The sequence below is a fragment of the Stylophora pistillata genome, chromosome 8 (genome assembly GCF_964205215.1).
Source record: "Stylophora pistillata chromosome 8, jaStyPist1.2, whole genome shotgun sequence".
In the NCBI taxonomy this organism is placed as follows: Eukaryota; Metazoa; Cnidaria; class Anthozoa; order Scleractinia; family Pocilloporidae; genus Stylophora; species Stylophora pistillata.
This window is the reverse complement of record NC_142526.1, coordinates 34,558,114-34,573,649: the sequence shown is the minus strand read 5'-3', so window position 1 is coordinate 34,573,649 and position 15,536 is coordinate 34,558,114. Positions and strand designations below refer to the sequence as shown.

General features: G+C 38.0%; 1 protein-coding gene and 1 long non-coding RNA gene across 4 annotated transcripts; both read right to left on the bottom strand.

Annotated features, from left to right (window-relative positions):
• Positions 1 to 8: 8 nt before the first annotated feature.
• Positions 9 to 8,252, bottom strand: LOC148725988 (uncharacterized). Of its 3 annotated transcripts, XR_015990997.1 has the most exons (6): positions 8,197 to 8,252; positions 6,005 to 6,783; positions 3,534 to 3,769; positions 1,805 to 1,840; positions 515 to 582; positions 9 to 109 (listed from the first exon to the last, which is right to left on the bottom strand). It is a non-coding gene; the product is annotated as an uncharacterized LOC148725988 (long non-coding RNA). The 3 variants fall into 3 exon arrangements; XR_015990998.1 differs by lacking the exons at positions 6,005 to 6,783; positions 8,197 to 8,252 and adding an exon at positions 4,136 to 4,222; XR_015990996.1 differs by lacking the exons at positions 6,005 to 6,783; positions 8,197 to 8,252 and having other exon boundaries at positions 3,534 to 4,037.
• A 5,064-nt stretch (positions 8,253 to 13,316) lies between these two features.
• LOC111319981 (uncharacterized protein K02A2.6) lies at positions 13,317 to 14,402 on the bottom strand. The gene has a single exon (XM_088731567.1). It carries the CDS (start codon positions 14,400 to 14,402, stop codon positions 13,317 to 13,319), a length of 1,086 nt encoding a protein of 361 aa, XP_088587693.1.
• Positions 14,403 to 15,536: the final 1,134 nt, after the last annotated feature.

The window sequence follows — 15,536 nt, the reverse complement described above, 5'->3', positions numbered from 1 at the left end:
TCAGCCAGTACATTTCGATGATTTTTTATTAATATTCAAGATTTATTTATTTAACACATGATAAATATCATTGGTTTGCATTTCTGTGAATTCCCATCCCAGTCATCAACTGTGGAAGAGAAACAAATACAAAGAGTTAGGTGTGAATTGTGAGTGAAAGTCAATTTAAGATGACAGGCATGGGTAATAGAAAGATGAAACAATCTTCAACTAAAAAGGCCTTCTAGATGGATGATTTGACTTCCAAGAGACAAGAAGGAACTCTAGGCCAAAAATGATAAATAAGGTAAACCCAGAAATGGCAGTGATTATAACCATGGCAAAGAAGGGAATTAAAGAAAAAGGAGAGGAAGTTATGAACTAAATCAACTAACTTGTAAGAGAAAGGGCTGACAACTTGGCGTTTAGTATTCTGGTTATTTCCTTTTTTTTTTTTTTTTTGGGGGGGGGGGGAGGAAAGGTGGGGCATGTTACCTTAAAATTCCACAATAGGATTTAAATCATTCACACCTACCACCTCTATTCATTCACAGGTTCATTGTTACAATGTAAAGATCCATTACTTGACATCAGAAAGTTGTACTGGGGAAAAAAAGAGCAAAAAAGAAGTGGGAGTATGTCTTTCTAATGACAGAAAGACATACTCCCACTACAACTAACCCTATTTCAGAAAATTTGGCTGAAATAATTTTTTATTATAGCAATACCAAACATCTCAGTGAGTCAACCAGACTCGTTCTCAGCAAGCCAACTAGACTTATTCTCAGCGAGCCAACCAGACTTATTCTCAGCGAGCCAACCAGAATTATTCTCAGCGAGCCAACCAGACTCATTCTCAGCGAGCCAACCAGACTTATTCTCAGCGAGCCAACCAGACCTATTCTCAGCAAGCCAACCAGACTTATTCTCAGCGAGCCAACCAGACCTATTCTCAGCGAGCCAACCAGACTTATTCTCAGCGAGCCAACCAGACTTATTCTCAGCGAGCCAACCAGACTTATTCTCAGCGAGCCAACCAGACTTATTCTCAGCGAGCCAACCAGACTTATTCTCAGCGAGCCAACCAGAATTATTCTCAGCGAGCCAACCAGACTTGTTCTCAGCGAGCCAACCAGAATTATTCTCAGCGAGTCAACCAGACTTCTTCTCAATGAGCCAGACTTACAAAGTCCAGTATCCTCAGCAAGTCAAAGCCCAGTATCCTCAGCGAGTCAAAGACCAGTATCCTCAACGAGTCAAAGACCAGTATCCTCAGCGAGTCAAAGACCAGTATCCTCAGCCAGTCAAAGACCAGTATCCTCAGCAAGTCAAAGACCAGTATCCTCAGCGAGTCAAAGACCAGTATCCTCAGCGAGTCAAAGCCCAGTATCCTCAGCCAGTCAAAGACCAGTATCCTCAGCGAGTCAAAGCCCAGTATCCTCAGCGAGTCAAAGCCCAGTATCCTCAGCGAGTCAAAGTCCAGTATCCTCAGCGAGTCAAAGACCAGTATCCTCAGCGAGTCAAAGACCAGTATCCTCAGTGAGTCAAAGACCAGTATCCTCAGCGAGTCAAAGACCAGTATCCTCAGCGAGTCAAAGACCAGTATCCTCAGTGAGTCAAAGACCAGTATCCTCAGCAAGTCTAAGAGCAGTATCCTAAACAAGCTAAAAAGAAAGCATTTAATTTGGGGCCAGTCAAGGTATATGGATCCTCTACAAGTGATAGCTTTAGATTTGCAGCAAATTTAATTCCATTAAACACTATGAGTCTTAGTATTATAAGCAAGTTGAACTATAGATACAAAATAAGGGACAATCATACTAACCTTTGGAATAAAGCTCCAGGGGAATTGTCCAAATTTCTGTAAAAGAACAAATATGTTAGCCAAGTCACTGGTACCACTAAATGAGGAAAAAATCTAAATGAGAGTGAAAAGGAACCATTGAGTGCTGTATAATTTTTTAAATATCACCCTGAACTTTAATCAAGTGGAAACTATTTTAAGAAGTTGATTCTGTTTGCTTTACTTGCCTTTCATAAAAAAATAGCTGTTGATAATGGGTGCATAAATACTCCTTTTCTGAATTTTAACCTTGATTTCAATGTTTCCCATCAGCGGAGAGAGTGATCTCAGGATAAACAATGTTCTTCCTATTTTAAAATTTATAAATGAACTCTTAACATATTTCCAAGGTTGTGATAATTCCACTACCTAATTGACTTGGCAATTACCTGGTTTTTGATAATACATTTTTTACTAAGCCAAGTCATCTCCTACCTCTCCTGGGCTGGATATTCAAGCTCTTCCCCTTTATAACTTGGTTATGCAATATGGTTAAATTACTACAGATTGCTAAAATTTCTGTGCCTTTTCTCCTGAGCGAATAAATATGAAATGGAAAGTACAGAAACATATCTGCCTTCTGAGTTGTTTCAATTCTTCATAATGCATGAGATAAATGAATGAAGATCCATCAAAATCATAACCTCCACACATCATGGCTAATGTGGCATTACATTTCTATGTTTCTTTCCTTTTACTTCATCTGGTAATTTGTCTTTCAAATGGCTCTAACCCAATGATAAAGTTCAGTGGTTGAGATTCTGAACTTGCATCCATTGTTTGGACCTCACAATGAATTACAATAATTTATAAACAATATTTGGCAAATGAAAAGGTCAACTTTTGGTTTCACCGTGGAACAGCATACGAAGATCACTGTACTTAATTCTCACCTTGAAAAAAAATAAGGGGCCACCCTTACACTGGTTTTTCAAGTGAATAACCTTTTCACAGGGACAAAGCATTGAGCCCTACTGACTAAGATTTACCTAATATTATGGAAATAACAAGAAAAGGCCTTGAACCAGTTAGGAGCTTTCTTTTTAAATTGTTTATTGAATAAGAAATGTGGAGACAAATAATACCGCAAACAATGCTTAATGATAGTTGCTTGGTCGCGCCAGTTACTTATTAAAATTAGCTTTAATTTTTAATCCAAGAAAAAGGTAATCTTCGGAACGAACCAACATGACAGGGTTAAAAATCGATATTTTGACGTACTTGGTTAAAGTAGTCGATTAGCTTCTTCGTGTCCTTGAAAAATTCGGCGTTGTAACTGGGCCAGACTCCAAATCAAAGTAAGTTAAGAACGTATCCTCGTTTGCAAGTGAACTCAGTTCAAGGTCAGATCATGGGTCATCTTTACTTTCGGAACGTAGTGACACAGATTTCACAGGGAACTTTATAAAGAAAAATTTCCCAAATCCTTAGAGGAGCTGCGTTCGTTTTTGGATCCATCTCAAACCTCCAGTAAACAAGCCTGATTGTAAATAGTTATTGAATAATGAAACGCTGGGGCCAAATTTATTTAAACATGGAATTGTTTCGCGTAATTCCGCCCAAAAACCCTTTGGCTATTGGACAGGAGGGTAATCAAACCCTTTGCTTGGCATGTATGATACTGTAATAAGAATACGTGGCACTAGCTTACTTGTAACATAAGTTGAACTGTGAACTTATAAAATTCAGCTGAATTTAGTCACGTACTTACCCGACTCTCGACTCTTGCCTTGTAAACAACGTAGCAACCGGTATCATTTCAAAAGCATAGATGTGTCATCATGTAACAGAAATGGATTGTTTATGTGATGTATTCCACTACATTCTCGTTAAGCAACTTCTAAAACGACTGCCATTCTCGACACACGCGTACCATTGTGGCTGTAGCTGCTGGTTTCCTCTCTAAGCCATAACTAAGTCTAAGCTGTCACATCAAGTTGGAACACGCTGTGCTTGTTAAAAATTAAAAAAGCATCGAAGGGAGAAAAAGATAAGGCTGAAGGCGTGCACGAAGCCAGTAAATCTAAGATGTAAAATTACGACCTTGATGGCAAAGTAAAAATTTGAATGACATTGCGATTGACTCAAGGACCTTTGCCGGCGTGGGATAGTTCAATCTCGAGCCTAGGGGCATCTTGGCGTTTGTCAGCGGTATGACCTCAGGGAGAATGGGTTACCATAAGCGCCCAGCCTCAAATAAGCGCCCAGCCTCAAAAAAGCGCCCAGCCTCAAATAAGCGCCCAGCCTCAAATAAGCGCCCAGCCTCAAATAAGCGCCCAACCTGAAAGCCCAAAAATTAAGGTTACCTCCTACCTTCGCGGATGTCCTTCGGGAGAAAATTCGTACGCGCGCTAGTTGGAAGAAAACCCTAACAAACTAGACATCAAAACAAAGGTTACTAAATGCAATTTACGATAAAAATATAATTTCGGCGATTTTTTCACTTAGGAAGTGTCAGGAGCCGGAAAGGCGTGAAACGACCGAGTGTTTTTCTATTGAATTTATCAGGTATCGGATCCCGCGGCACGAGAAAAATGGCTGCCTAGTCTCATTCACAAGGTATCAATCAACAAAAGTGTGTCAGGCTTTTCCAATATTCTGATTGGTTGTCTGGATATTCGCATCTAAAGTTAGAGTAGCGAAAAATATGCGAAGCGTTTTGCGTAAATGGACACCACGTAAAAAATATTTAAAAGATCAAAATTTCCTGACACACTTTTGTTCGTCATCATCCCGGGAATGTTTTGGCGAAATTTCACGAAAATAGGTCAAATCTACATACCCTATAAATTCGTTCAAAGTGGATGTATTCCTCTCAAAATCAAATGCGAGATTTTAGCTCCCAAAGGTTTGTAAACAACTTGCGCCACACCAGGAGATTATCTCGCCTCCTGAAATCGCAAACCAATGAGAAAGACGAGACCCGCCGTCAATGACAATGGATCAAGATTGTCCCGGGAAAAGTATCGTGTAGCAGTCTTTTTTTTTTTTTTCTCGCCCTGTTGATCGTTTTGTAATGGACAAAGTCGGCGAAGAGAAAACCCTCGGCAGAAAGGGTAAATCTGTCGCATTCTTCTTTTTCTCCATCGGTTTCGTCAGATTCCAACGAAGAATCTTGTTTACAACCTTCTGTGGTGTTGACTTTAATTTTTCCGCTCTTTGCTCCAAGGATAATTGAATGCTGTCGATCTTCAGTGGATGCCAAGCTTGTCGACGGCTCCTGGCCAAACCAAGAACCTTTGTCGCTTTGTTTTGTTTTGTTTTGTTTTTTCTTTTTTTTTTGACAAAATGCTGCCATCTCTCTCTTCTTTGGACCTTATTTTCTTTTTCTTTACCCAAGGACTCTTCTGTAATTTTGAGTTTTGTGTTATATCCACGAGAAAAGACTTTCTACGAGCAGATTACTTCCACGTCTGAAATTTGTCAAGGGCGCGATGTAATATTCCTCCTAATATTCGAATATTACCCCGGGGGGTTCGCCCATTTACGAGATTATGACACCTTCCTGATTTATTAACTTTTATTCGAAAATACTTTTTTTTTTAAATAAGTCGGACGCTTTTTGAAATTTTTAATTTTTTTTCTTTTGCAAACACTAGTTAAAAAGTGTAACTTCAATCTAGTCCCAAAACAAATTAGCCTCTGAAGGTAGGAAGTAACCTTAAATAAGCGCGCTTAATAATGATAAATAATAATAATAATAACAATAATAATAATGGTCTCTATTGATTCAAAACAGAAAAATACAGTCCTAATGTTACAAGCAATTTGAGTTAAAAGAGTTAAAAGGTTAATAATTCCACAAAATTAAATTTACCACCTGATTACAGTTAAAAATTGTCATATAGGTTATGTCTAAAAATTAAACGACCAACGACTGTATTTTTAAAACGTTTACTTTTGATGCTTGTTCTGGTGCCAGACGTAGTCCGTAAACTGTAGCTGCAGGCCTTTACAAGCGGAATAAAAAGCGACAGGGGTGATTGGCGGCCTTAGAAACCTTTTTAAAAATACTACTGCTTCTGTAAAATTGATCGTAAATTGTGATTTCTTGTAATAAAATTCCTTTTCCAACGATCGAAAAAAACATTGTAGTGGGGTGAGGTCGGAGTCTGATGCTCCATATGGGCATATGTGAAATCGGGGAAGTACTAAGGAATCGAAAAGAAAGTCTATTTGTACCTGCTTATACCCCTCTTTACGTAGACATCTAAGGACATAGAGGCATTTAACATGTGTATTGAACCTACAGTCACTCTGAAAGGTGACACCTAGAATGCTCACATAAGTACAACTAGGGATCCCTAACACAGGAGGGTACAATTCATGATTGCCTTTCAAGGACTGTAAGCTCCTTACATTTGCTGGGGTTAAATAACATTCCATTTTTTCTATCCACTCTAAGAAATGTTTGACCAATGTCTGAGACATGTCTTTAACTTTGTAAACAGGAGCAATGATATTTCAGTGAAACAGCAGCATACTAGAATAACACTGGCAGGGTATCTAAATAGATCTCTAGATCATTTATAAAAATATGGAATAGTTAGTGTCCGCTTACGCTACCTTGAGTAGTACCTTGATTCAATAATTTCCAATCAGAAGAAATATTATTGTAGCAAATTCTTTGGTTTCTACCTTTCAAAACACACGGGTATAGTTTAATTATATATGGATTTAATTGGAGGATTCTCAACTTTCTTGCGAGCAAGAATCAGAATACGGCAATTGAATTTTTTTTATTGGTTGATTGAAAAGGTGATGGACTCAACACAGAAAGTGTGTTTTTCTGAAGGGATCGATCGATGTTTTAACAGTTTTTTTTTTTTTTGTCTTAATCAAAGTTTTCCATTGTAAACTCCCAAACTGCCACTCGATGCGTGGAAAACATCCAACCAAAGCCACTGCACAAAGCAATGACGGGAAGATGTTTTTCATGAAACGATGGATTGCTGTTGTTCCTGCCAAAGACGTACAAGTAGATATAAGTCATTTCATTAACTTGTTTGGAATAAAAAGTAGAAAAGAAGAGATTGTAGAGCCGGTGCAAGCGAGCGGATATGTAAATGTAGAAAAGTAAGATGTCATAATAGAATGAAATAACAAATTCAAAAAAAGAAAGTCTGTGATCATGATCAGCATCAAAGGAGAAATCGAGATGTTTTTCTTGATATGTAAAGAAAATCGCGAAAAATGGTTGGATGTTTGAAAACACAGAAATGAGGTGCGTCGCCATTCAAAGCCTTTCTCAGGCCACACTTTCAGCATCTGCTTACACTTAAAAGTAAACCGTTCTGAAAATCCATCACACCCACGTCTAGGGTAATCCGAGAAGAAACTTCAGATGTTAATACAGAGGGTTTCCTTTCATATTTATATATGAATCTTAAGCTGGCCTGTACTTCTGTGATGCACTTCACCCAAATATTAGTAAGATGTCATGGCCTCCGAAACCTACCGAGGTATGTGATAGTGCAGTCAAACTTTCAGAAGAACTAGATGCGTTTCTATACTCTAAACTGGCAACACACACACATCTCGGCGGAATATTCTGATCGCGTGCGGCGCCTTGTTACCTCTTTTGGCCAGGACATTATTTAAGGAGTTACGGCAGGAGTACAAAAACCACCCAAGCAAATACTGTTACCATATGCCGAACAATGTTCAACTTATCCAGATGCCACACCGATTGGGGCATGAGATCGGTCCTTTGCCTGAAACTATCAAGCCATCTATCAAAGCAACACTCCCGTGGGGTATTATAGATAGATTGGAGGAGACCCTTTCTGGTGCAGGAACCAAAAAGCCAGTGGCTAGGATGGATTTAACATTTCTGTCCTTAATGAGGTTCAACTGTCTCACCGGCTGTCAACAGGTATCTCCCGAGTATCGATGTGCCTGCTAATGACATGGCTACCGTTCACAAGGTTCTAGTGCAGTCTCTCAAGGTAAAGAACACGCTCAACTTAAAGAGCATCGGCTTCGTCATTGACTTAACACTGTATGCAAAGGCAAGCGAGGGACAATGGAAACAAAGCGCAAAATTGAAAGATATGGTTATGAAAATGGAAGTATTCCACACAGCATGCACCATGTTGTCCAACACTGGCAAACGCTTCCAGGATGCTGGCTTGCGGGAACTGTGTGTAGAGTGTGATGTGATAGCAGAAGGTTCTATTGCAGAAGTTCTAAAGGGACTTACTCGTGTATGAAGCCCGATACTGATAAATCCCTTGATTCCCCTATTCCTGGTAAGTGGAAAACTTTTCTTTACAGAATTTTAAAAAATTAAAAATGAAAAAATGAAGCTGTAAACCTATTTGTTTCTGTACTTCTAAACATAGCAAACTTTACATAGAGTAACAAGAAATCACCTTTATAAAGTTATGTTTTTATAGACTCATGCATAATACAAATTTAACTGCCAACTGGAAGAAGAAAAAAAATCAAGGCCTTTCCCTTTAACTTTAAAGATGACAAGGACATGGGAGGGCAAAGACATGACATTGAGGAGAGAAAAACTTTAAGTGAGGGTAAGATTTAACAAACAAAATTCATTAAGTTTCATGGCTGAAGAATTTCTCCAGTTTTCTAATTTGCTCAAAGCATTCCAAAATGGGAAATTCAGGCCAATCCCGCATGATCAAAAACCTATAAACAACTGACGACAACAATTTCTTCTTACTATCCTCACAGAACCAGAAAGGAAGAAAAAGAAGACCCGAAAGAGAAGAAAGAAGAAAAATAATGAATCTCAGCAAGAAGGAAACGAAAAACCTAGTTAAAGTGTAGATGAAGTTATTAATAAGTGCAAAAATTATCATGCAATGTCTTCTATATTGAAATAGCCTTAACTTTTCTTTCAATACCTGTCAAAAAGTTATCTTTGCAAATGTGATGAGAATAAATGATATAAAGTTTTCCAATATGTATTAGTCGACTGTAATCGGGCCAGATGGTATAATTTGACAACATTTTCCAGAGGCAAAGAGGTCAACGAGCTATAATTATATGCAACTGATAACAAAAGTTTTTGTTTCAGTCATCATGGTCATTATGCACTTATCAGCGGCCGTCCCAGGGGGGGAGAGGGTGACCCCGGGGAACCCCTGGGCATTTGCAAAGGAATTTCCTAAGCCCCCTAACCAACAATAACATTGTTCAATATAAAGCTACCGATGCCCTTCCCCTGGGGACAAAGAAGTATGCTCTACTAACTCAAACAATGTAATGCTCCAAAAGAATGTTATTTGCCACAAACTAAAACTTACTTCAGCTTGTGTTTACTATACAGGGCTATACAGGGCTCAAAGTTAAAAACATCCTATGTGGCTTTTTGCCGGCGACTAACTGGAAAAAGTAGTAGTAGTTGTAGTATTTTTACATCTGTAGGTATCAATGGTAATAGCCAGTCACCATGGTAAGGATCTTTTATTCTCAAGATGGCGGCAATGGTAAAAATCCAGTGGGTGTTTTCCCATGTGTCTCGTCTCGGAGGTGCAAATGCACTTCAATGCAAAATTGGCGACGAAAGTCTATTCCCCCGTATGACCCCAGGGTCGACCCCCAGGATGGCAGCTGCTAAGTGCATAATTATTAATATCGTCATCTGTTTCTTAAAAATTCACAAACAATCACTAAATCAAAGCTCTCTTTCTTAAAAATATCCTTACCGAAGCAATCTCATCTCTGTAATAATCTAGAAAATTTTCCTAAACATAAACATGTCAGAGCATTTTTTCATAGCGAATTAGATTTGTCATTTTGATTTGCGTTTATCTTGATGAGATCCCTGAGATAAAAGATAGTTTACGACGAAAAAATTCATTTTAAGAAAGAAATGATCATGTACTTTTAGATCATGTATTCTATGAATACAGTTTTCATAAATTACTCGGGCTTTCCGAAGGAAACGCCCGAAATAAATTCGGCTTTTTTTTTTTTCAATTTGAACCTTTGGCATCTGTAAGAACCTACTGCTATATAGTAACATATTTTTTTGATTATTGTCTAGTACCATAACAACATTCATTACACTCTAGCAGGCAAAAATAAAAACAAGTAGACTTATCCATGATTGGAAATGACAAAATTGCGTAACGACAGCACAAATGGCAATAGGGCAGTCTCCTAAAGATAACTCCAGATGTGTGATAGAGAAAGCCCAAGTTCAAGCAGCTATGCGTCTGCTTGAAGGGAAAAAAAGTCTAAAACAGCAAAATATGATGAAATATTCCTTGCATAATGAATATGAAGTTTCTGCATTTAATTTTTATTTATTAAAATGTACATCTTTCATGGTTTTAATTTCTGGTTTCCCTCTTGTTGTGGAAAAATGAAGTAACCTTAGTAATGGGATAGGATCCGATTCAAGCTTTGAACTTAATTCGACACAAATATCCAGTGCTACTTTATCTGCTGAAATTTATGCCAGAAGCTCTATAAAAATATCGGTTTAGGCCTTCCCTGCACTTTGTAATCCCAAAAAAAAGAAAATAGAGATTACCTTAACATATTGCAGCAAAATCCCAGCTTATCTTGAACCTAAAACTTTACCCTGGAAAAAAACTATACTTCTGCGCATGCGCCAAGAGCAAAGTTTGGCACACGAGCCTTCTTTCGCAAAACGACTCTCGTTTTGTCAAACGAGTCTCGTTTCTAAAAACGAGTCTCGTTTCTACAAACGAGTCTCGTTTCTACAAACGAGTCTCGTTTCTATAAACGAGTCTCGTTTCTATTCACAAACAAACGAGTCTCGCTTTAAATCGTTTATCGAGTGACTTATAAATCGTGACGATTTAAAATCGACTGGTTGCCCAGAAACTGTGAGTGATCCGCTCGATTACTAATCGAGTACGATTGCTAATCGAGCTCCATAACTTATCGAGCTCGATAACTTATCGAGCTCGATAACTTATCGAGCTCGATAACAAATGGAGCTCGATATTTTGTCGAGAGCGGTTAATAACGAGAAAGACTGGGAACGAGTCAAACACTGATTGAGGAGGACGATGGTGGGTAGTGGTGTCTTTGCAAGAACCTTGATCATTGGGTGAGTACTTCGTACGTTTTTAAGTTTCAGCGATAGAATTCAAAGGGAAGGTATAAAAGAAGTGGGAGCAAATATATTGGAAACAGAAGTTTTCTCAAAGCATGAAAACCCCGGGTCAGGTGTAGTCATTTCGGGTAAAGAAGGATACACTTTAATCTACACTTGATTAAAACTTCGCTCGAATGGGACTTAACACAGACAAGAACTTTAGTAATCCTTATTTTATTGTAAAACGTAAAAATTTGATGGTGAACTACGCAGGGGAATACTTGTATCCCTTATTTTCACTTAAGTTCTTCACTTGATTTCGATAGAAGAAATTAAAGGTCTCATCTTTACGTTCACTATAAAATTATGTACACTTTTTTAAACTCAAATAAAGCAACCTATGGTTTATAGCGAGATTTTTTAAACCATTCCATCACCTTGCAACGCAATTCCTTTCCTTTTTACTTAAGTAGCCAAAAGTAGCAACCTTTTAAAGCAAACTTGTGTCTCGAAAACCTCGACCTGGAGGTAACACTTCTGAGCACAGTGATATGGCTACTTAACTATGTTTTTCAAACTCTCATTCACAATAAGAGAAAAAATAATAAAATAACCCGGCTGAATATTTAGGCTTGCAGCTTAGAAAATCACTTAAGTGCTTGTAAATATGAGGATTTTTGTCTCTCACTGGATGTTCGTTTGGCCTTAGCTAGTGGAAGAATGTTGAGTTGTCTTACTATTAAATGTAACCTTGGTTACATCCAGCCCATCTACACTGACAACTAACAAGGGATTCTGAGGCATCCGAAGTTTGATCTATAGGGCTTAAGAGGCTTTCTCTTTTATTTCCACTCAGTCAATTTCGCCTGAAACTCTTTCAACAGAAATATTATACTTAGGAAAGAACTAAATTAGATCTGGTTTGATTCGAAATAATTTTCTGACTGCATTGGGGGCCATAATTATTTTGGGACTTTTGCAAGATCTTGAAAATTGAATTATAGGCATATTTGTAACATTGCTATATATTTGATTTGCATAGTTCAGCTACGAAATTCATATTAGATTGCTTAAAAACCTTTCTAGTTTGCAAAGAAAGTTTGAATTACCCTCTCAATATAATTATTTGAAAAGGCAAACTTAAGCATATTCTGGCCCCTATAAATCAGGCAAAATTATTTTTGACACAAAACTGACCGAGTGGAAATAAGGGAGACAACCTCTTAAGTATTTTTTTTTGTTTGGAAGAAATGGAGATGATCCTTTAGTCAAGGTGTTCGCAGAAATCCTTACAGCCTTATTATTAAGATTCTGGACTCAATGAACATACGGCCTAATTATAACAGAGGCATGGTATAGTGGATCTTCACTGAACTGAATGAACACAACTTTATAGGGAATCACTATCTTAAAAAGCTAAGGCTATGATTAATCCTTTGACTCCTATGAGTGACTAGCATCTAACTTCTCCTTACAATGTCACCCCTGAACTACACATTCAGGCCACAAAAATGAAGGAAATGATCACCAACTAAACACACTCTAGATTGTTAAAACTAATTTTTGTTGTTAAAACTTTGGAAATGTATTAAGACAGGTATTGAGAATATCCCTTCCTGATATTAGGGTTTAAAGGGTTAACAGTACACTTTCTGAATGAATGCAGTCATTGTTGTATTGTAGCCTTAACATGTTGTGTTCATTCAACTTTGGTATGACTTGTATCAACCCTCTACACTCTAGCATTAGTATGCACATTCTCCATACTGTTCTCTACACATTTCCTAAGGTGCTGACAAGGAGAGTTTGTTTATTTATCACGAGCGTCTCCAGTTAATGATCATTTCCTCAAACCCTCGTGGCCTTGTGTGTGATTGAAGGATGATATTGTATGGAGAAATTAGATCCAAGTCCCTTTAAAGGTTTAAGTAGGAGATTTTAAGTTATTGGGACAGTGGAACCTCGATTTAATGAACCTCTATACAACGAAGTTGTTGGTATAATGAACTGATACTTCAGTTCCAGCCTGGCTAAAGTTACAGTAATAGGAATGCTGTAGAACCTCTATAATTATAACGAACCCTCCATATAGGTAAGCAATTTCCCCAGTCCCTTGGCACTTCATTAAATCGAGCTTCCACTGTACATGTTATCTATTTCTATTTACTACTTGAAAGGAAAAGTTGAAGAAAAAAGTTGTGTTCCTGTTGAATTCGAACCTTTAATAGGCCTTACTTCACTTAGAACCTAACTAAAGACTAAATACAAGATGGCGGTTACGATAATAAATAGCCATAAAGTGAAACCGCTGGTCATGCAAAATGCGGGCAGGGCACAGGGAGCCCAGCCTTAACAACAGAACGGCAATATTACAACATTCTCCCTCCCTTAAAACGTAGCTAACTAACAGGGGGAGGCAGTGTTCAATGTTCCAAGCTTATAGTCGGCAGTGTTCTACCATCCATACCGGGATGGTGGCTTAATCACACGAGTAGAGCGTCTTACAGCAGGTGGCGTGACCGAATCATGATTAACTGCTCCATCTTGGCACTCAGTTGGCAAATCTTTGCTTTCAGTTGGTTGTTGGTCCAAAGGTATCGGAGCAGGGCACTGTGGTTCATTAACAGTTTGCACGATGACTGGAGGGCTTTGTGCCGAGGCTTGTGGGCACGGTGCTAAATCTCTGATGGATACAGTTGACTCTCGACCATCCATGTATTTTACGCGTGCATATGTAGGGTTTGCTTCTTTTAGTTCCACTTGGTCAACGATGGGATCATTCTTTCTTGTCCTCACATATCGACGAAGCAGCACTGGTCCAGCTGATTGTAGACAGGTAGGCAGTGAGGTGCCATGTGACGAACGACGCTGGAAGTTGAAGAACCTCTCATGTGGAGTTGGGTTGGTAGCAGCGGAGAGGAGGGATCTTATTGAATGAAGTACGTCTGGGAGTATCATCTCCCATTTGCTGTCAGGCAGGTTTGCTGACTTTAGGGACAGACGGACGGCCTTCCATATTATGCCGTTATAGCGTTCTACTTGGCCGTTACCTATTGGGTGGTAAGGTGTTGTCCTGCTCGTAGCAATGCCTCGCTGTGATAGGTATTCTTTGAGTTCCTGGGACATAAAAGAGGGACCTCTGTCTGAGTGGATAAACCCTGGTGTTCCACAAAGAGTAAATATCTGGTCCAGGCACTTGATGACAGTTGATGAATTCATGTTTGGGCAGGAAAAAGCAAAAGGGAAGCGTGAATATTCGTCCACAACTGTCAGCATGTAGGGGTTATTAGTGGTTGTGGGTAGTGGGCCCTTGAAGTCAATGCTCAGTCTCTCCATTGGTTGGGTAGCCTTAATGAGGACTCCTTGCTCTGGTCGATAAAATTGTGGTTTAAGCTCAGCACAGGCTCTACAGTTAGAGCACACCTTCTTGACATCCTCAGTAGAGTAAGGTAGGTTCTTTGACCTTACAAAGTGCAACATCCGTGTGACACTAGGATGGCATAGTGCAACATGAATTTCGCTGAGGCTCGTTGTCGGCATAGAAGCTGTGAATGCTCGGGTAAATGAGTCCGGAGCAACATTGTCCTTCCCAGGTCAGTAGTACAGGACTTGGGGCTCTAAAAAAACCAAAACGCCAAAAATGGTAAAAAATCAAGCTTTACCAAAGCAATTTATATCATTCTTCAACCGATTCGCAGCGATTCATTTTCGGTAGGCTCAGGACGACTTGATTTTCACCCTCTATAAAACCAAAAATAGTGAAAAATGAAGCTCTATCAAACTGTTTTGTATTACCATCAACCCTGATTATTCACAAGTTTGATAAAAAAACACTTAAAGAAAACTCACGTTAACAAAATATTTAGCATAAAAATCAAAGTAAAACTTGTGAGTAAACTTTTTGAGTAAAGATTGCTAAAATATTTTACTCCTAAAATTTATAATGTGTGTATTTTGAAATTTATAATGATGGAAATCATGAGAAAATTTATAATGAAGTGTATTTTGAAATTTATAATGATGGAAATCATGAGAAAAAATGAAAGTCGAAAAAATCAAAATACACTTAAAGAAAAATCACGTTTACAAAATATTTAGCATAAAAATTAAAGTAAAACTTGTGAGTAAACTTCTTGAGTAACGATTGCTAAAATATTTTACTCACAAAATTTATAATGAAATTTATAATGATGGAAATCATGAGAAAAAATGAAAATCGAAAAAATCAAAATACACTTAAAGAAAATTCACGTTCACAAAATATGAAGGAAATTATGGAAATATTGAATACAGAAAATCAAAATACACTTAAAGAAAATTCGCGTTTACAAAATATGAAGGAAACTTTGGAAATATTGAATACACAAAATCAAATGAAACAAAAATTATCTAACCAATATATAGACATGAATAGAAACGAATTACAGAATCTGACAAAAGATCGACTGGTTGAAATAATCATGAATTTAAGACCTGTTCCAAAATATCAACCCAATACATTGAAGCGTAAATTTAAATTCGCTCCACAGTTCAAAAATGTGAAACAGATGGCTCAAGATTATGAAGAAAACATTATCAAACCACCTATTCCTCTACCAAGAACAAAAAACCCTGTTCCTCTAACAAGAACAAAAATCAATGAGACAAATAAGGCCTTGAAAGGATATACTAAAT

Coding starts and splice junctions, on each gene's coding strand:
- LOC111319981 (XM_088731567.1), bottom strand. CDS start 14,402: ATGCCGACAACGAGCCTCAGCGAAATTCATGTTGCACTATGCCATCCT.